We start from the raw sequence: 4,319 nt of genomic DNA, 5'->3' as shown, positions 1-4,319 counted from the left end.
GTTGTTAAGTTTAAAGTGACGAGAAACGTACTAATTGTGGAACTACTGTGTACTAAAAGTTTGTTTCGAAGAAGAATAAACTGGTTTAATCAAGAAAGGACTTGTATCACTGAAGATCCTCTGAAAGAATTTCTACCGGAAACAAACAAACAAGCAGATACTTAACAGTGGGCAAGCATTTTGGGCTTATGTGCACGACGCTATCTATTGTTTATTTCCGCCTATTTCTGTTAAAAGCTAGAACGCTGAATATTCGAATGAAATTATAAGTGTTTAGAAATTGTACATGATAAATATATTCTATATTGATTACGTTCACAGGTTTTCTGATAAAATAGATATAAATAAATTATTTGTTTTGACAGGGGCATTTAAACTGTACGATTTAAATAACGATGGTTTCGTGAGCCACAATGAAATGCTCGATATCGTTACCGCCATCTATCGGTTACACGGGAGATTTTCTAACTCTATAGATGCCAGAGACGCAGCAGAACGACGAGTAAACCAGCTATTTGTGAAATTAGACAAGGTAACTAGCATAACGAGTATATCATTGATATTTATTTCAATATTAAAAGGTTTACTCTAAATATAATCAAACGTGAATTTCTTGAAATGAATACTATTCTGTTTATAAATAGGCTAAAATATCGTTATCGTTTCATTCCTGTTTCAGTTTGTATGAAATCAGAATAAATAATAATCCTTTCACTCAAAATGCACGCAAAAAAATGTAGTAACTGGCTAAATTTAAATATTATAATACAATTATCTGAATGTTTGTCGTTTCAGGACCGGGACGGAAAGATCAGTTGTAAAGAGTTTTGCAGTGGTTTCAAGAACGACTCGTTCATCGTTAGAGCTCTGGTATCAGACGATTTAACTGAAGGCACTTCACAAAGAACCACTCACGTCACGTGACCTTTCTCTCAGCGCACTCTATGAGCGTTTAATATTCACTTTTGTGAACGTGCATTGAAGAATATCTAATTCGTATTTTAGATCTTACGTGGTACATTAATTTTGTTTATTGATTTTAAACTTTCTAAGAAAATAAAGAAAAGAGCTGTGAAGATTAGGAAATATTTTTTTAGTCTTTTTTTTTTTGTTTGTTTTTGTTTTTACTTGTGGTAAATTCTTATTACAGCATAGGTCACCAGCACGAAATTTATCTAAACTCTATATAATTTACTCTTGAATGTCTAACTGCTTGAAATATTTATCTTGACAATAATGTTTGTTTTTTCTACTTATTCATTCTTTCGAAATTGTAAAATCTGGTAATTTATTAACATCAAATATTAATAATCAATATTGTATCAATTTATCCATTGTAAATATTCGCTAGCAAAGCCGAAAATGCGTATGTTTGTTAATGAAAATCAATAACAAATAAATATAGTTTTCACTTTTCTGACGACAGGTGATGTTTGGTCTGACTCGCTTATGTCACTCCGTACTTTTCTATTGATCGCTACCAAATTTCAAAGGCACCCTTAGGGCACGGTGGGGAGTGACATATGGGGGATCAGCGTTCGGTTTTGACCCCTACGTTACCTCACCTTCTTGAGGCCCCTGTGTGTTCCTCGTGCTATTCTATTAACTTTTACAAATCGAAGATACTCTTAAGTCAACCAGGGAAGAGACATAAGGAGGTCAGCGTTTGAACCTGGTTTCTCCAAACAGTTTGTCAAACGTTTAGTTATATTTTATCCCGTACTTCAAATTGTTTTCAGAGGTAGAAAATAGTTGTTTTCTACAAAAAAATTGGGTCATACAATAACATTAAAGAAAAAAAGAACCCAAAGAACTGACTTTAATGAAACGTAATTAACATTCCTCAGTATGTGTGTACGAACGTGTTGCCATAACAATTCCGTGTCCTGGAAAACAAAACATTCTTGCGAACATTTTTATGGAACAAATGCTTTCATTAAGAATGAAATCATTAAATTAATTTTAATTATAAAAAATAAATAAAACTGTGACAATTAACGAAAGATGTAAGCCTTACCTCCAATTTTCTTTCAAACTGCCCTCCCCGTGGACAGCAGTATGTCTGCGGAATTACAACACTAGAATCTGGGTTTCGATACTCGTGGTGGGCAGAGCACAGATAGCCCATTGTGTTGGTTTGTGCTTAGCTTCAAACAATCGAAGTAAATTTTAAAGTTTATTTTTGTATCTGCTATCACAATAGTTTGTTTACTTATTTCTAATACGTTTTTAGGGAAAAAACATAAAAACATCGTTTTTCCAAGTATTCGTTTCTGAAATTTTACAAGTAATTAAATCTCGTGCTTTTTAAGTTTAAGTTTTGTTTTCCTACACAATAAACTGCAACTCTTGTGCTAAGAAAAAAAAGCCCAGTTTCTCTTAATATTATACATTTAGTTCTTCGAAATTATATTTTTGTTGTCGTTATTAGTTCTTAACCCCCCCCCCCCAGTGGCACAGCAGTATGTCTGCGGGTTTACAACGCTAGAAACCGGGTTTCGATACCCATTTGCCTTGACATTTACAGGTTACAATCATACCATGCCACCCTTTCCTTACTGTATTATAATTAGGTAATAAATTGATGTAATTTACATGAATTGTACCTGGAGTTATTTTATATTATTAGAAATGGAAAGAGTTTCATAAAATAGAAATATTAATCACACTTTATGAATGCAAAAAAAATATGTTAAAATATTATTTTAAATTAATCGTAATTCATTTGAATTTCCTATAAAAGTAGTTGTATTGCCGAATAATAAAATTTTTAGCACACTTAGATTTTGAATTGTCAACGTGTTTTTATTTACTTATTCACATGTGTGTTGTTCTCAGGAGTTCCCCCAGGAGCGACAAGATAGGATCCACAGAACAACAGGAGATTTTAACAGGAGCTGAGCCTGAGAAAGAGAGAGAGACTAGACACAATGTAAATTGTACAGTGAAAAATATCTTTATTTAACACTCAGAGTTAAGAAAGTGCAAGGGACGAAAGACAGATCCTTTAATGAATAGTTAAGTCTTTAAACTCTCCAAGAACTTATTATGAGGCTTATTAAGAAGTAGCTAACTTTACTTATTAAACTTAGTAGAGTATTACTATTTTTAAAAAAAGAAAGTTACAGTTCACTTACCAAACTGAAGGCTTGTGAGAGATATAGAGGAAGCTGAGAGAGTATATCATTATATACAAAATGTTATAATACCATCCCTATCAAGGCGTGTGTGTACTACATATGTCACTGTTGGTCACACCCATTGGAAAATAATGGAGGTTATAATCTTAAGATGACCTACCAGTGGAAAAGATCACAGTCTACATTCACATAAAATTAAAAAAATATATACTGTCATATTTCCCTCAGAAAGACAAGGTGTTACTTTAGGTGAATGACCCAGAACAATGGGTAATTGGAGTGAAAGAAACTTAGTGACTTTCTTATAAAACATACCTAGATAAATGAAAAAAATTTTAAATTTCTACATTAACACAAGGGAGTTGTAAACACATGGTATGTTTGCATATCACATATCTATACATACAGTAATGGAAATAACTATGGAAACACACAAGCGATACATATATAGGAGTCACAAAGACAAGTAATGGTAACTACATAATGAATATATTAATGATTCAAAACACTATGACAGAAAACACAAAAGAAAAGCGAAAAATTTTAGGTAATTATATGTAATTAAATGATTAGGTAATTATAGGGCCAATACTCCAGTTAGCTATTCGAATAAATAAACAGAAAGAGAAATTCGCCCTGTATGGGAATTTACCTTCATTAAAATTTGATAAAAAAATAAACCATTAAAATTTGTGAAACAATTCTGTATCAGACTCTTTCCTTCTGGGACAAATTAAATGTATTCGTGTTTGACGTACAAATCATTGCATATTTCTTGTTATTGTGTTCTCATAAATTACCTGTTGGTCGAAGTTTTACCTAAGAATGCTACACTTATAACACCTGTAACTAAGTTTCATACACACGTCAATTATCATAAAACTACATACTTTTTGCAGGCAAACTTCAATATTTCAGCAAAAGATGGTATAACTATGGCCTGCTTGCCCTTCAATCTTTCTGTCATCAATACAAAAACTAGTATTCAATTTAGTTTTATTTTCTCTACTTCTTTCCCTACTGAAAGTTTCCTTGATTGGAATACAATCAGTAAAATCTTTTAAATATTGGGTAAATGATGAAAATAAATATATCTAGTTGTATTAGGTCGTCAAGAAATTAATGTCCTTTTTTTAGATGAAAAAACCCGAACAACTTATATATCAAAACAATACCTTT

At 31.9% G+C, this 4,319-nt stretch overlaps 1 protein-coding gene across 1 annotated transcript in view; it reads left to right on the top strand.

The window, feature by feature from the left end:
• LOC106459986 (calcium-binding protein NCS-1-like) overlaps window positions 1-2,869 on the top strand; it is an 18,450-nt gene extending 15,581 nt beyond the window's left edge. The window contains exons 6-8 of the mRNA XM_022386570.1: window positions 366-532; window positions 796-1,015; window positions 2,839-2,869. Coding sequence (XP_022242278.1) covers window positions 366-532; window positions 796-924 — 296 coding nt within the window. The 3' untranslated portion in view covers window positions 925-1,015; window positions 2,839-2,869. The remainder of the gene's footprint in view (window positions 1-365; window positions 533-795; window positions 1,016-2,838) is intronic.
• Window positions 2,870-4,319: the final 1,450 nt, after the last annotated feature.

This window comes from Limulus polyphemus, unplaced genomic scaffold (genome assembly GCF_000517525.1).
Source record: "Limulus polyphemus unplaced genomic scaffold, Limulus_polyphemus-2.1.2 Scaffold690, whole genome shotgun sequence".
Lineage (NCBI taxonomy): Eukaryota > Metazoa > Arthropoda > Merostomata > Xiphosura > Limulidae > Limulus > Limulus polyphemus.
The sequence above is the reverse complement of the archived record's forward strand: the minus strand, read 5'-3'. Positions and strand labels throughout refer to the sequence as shown.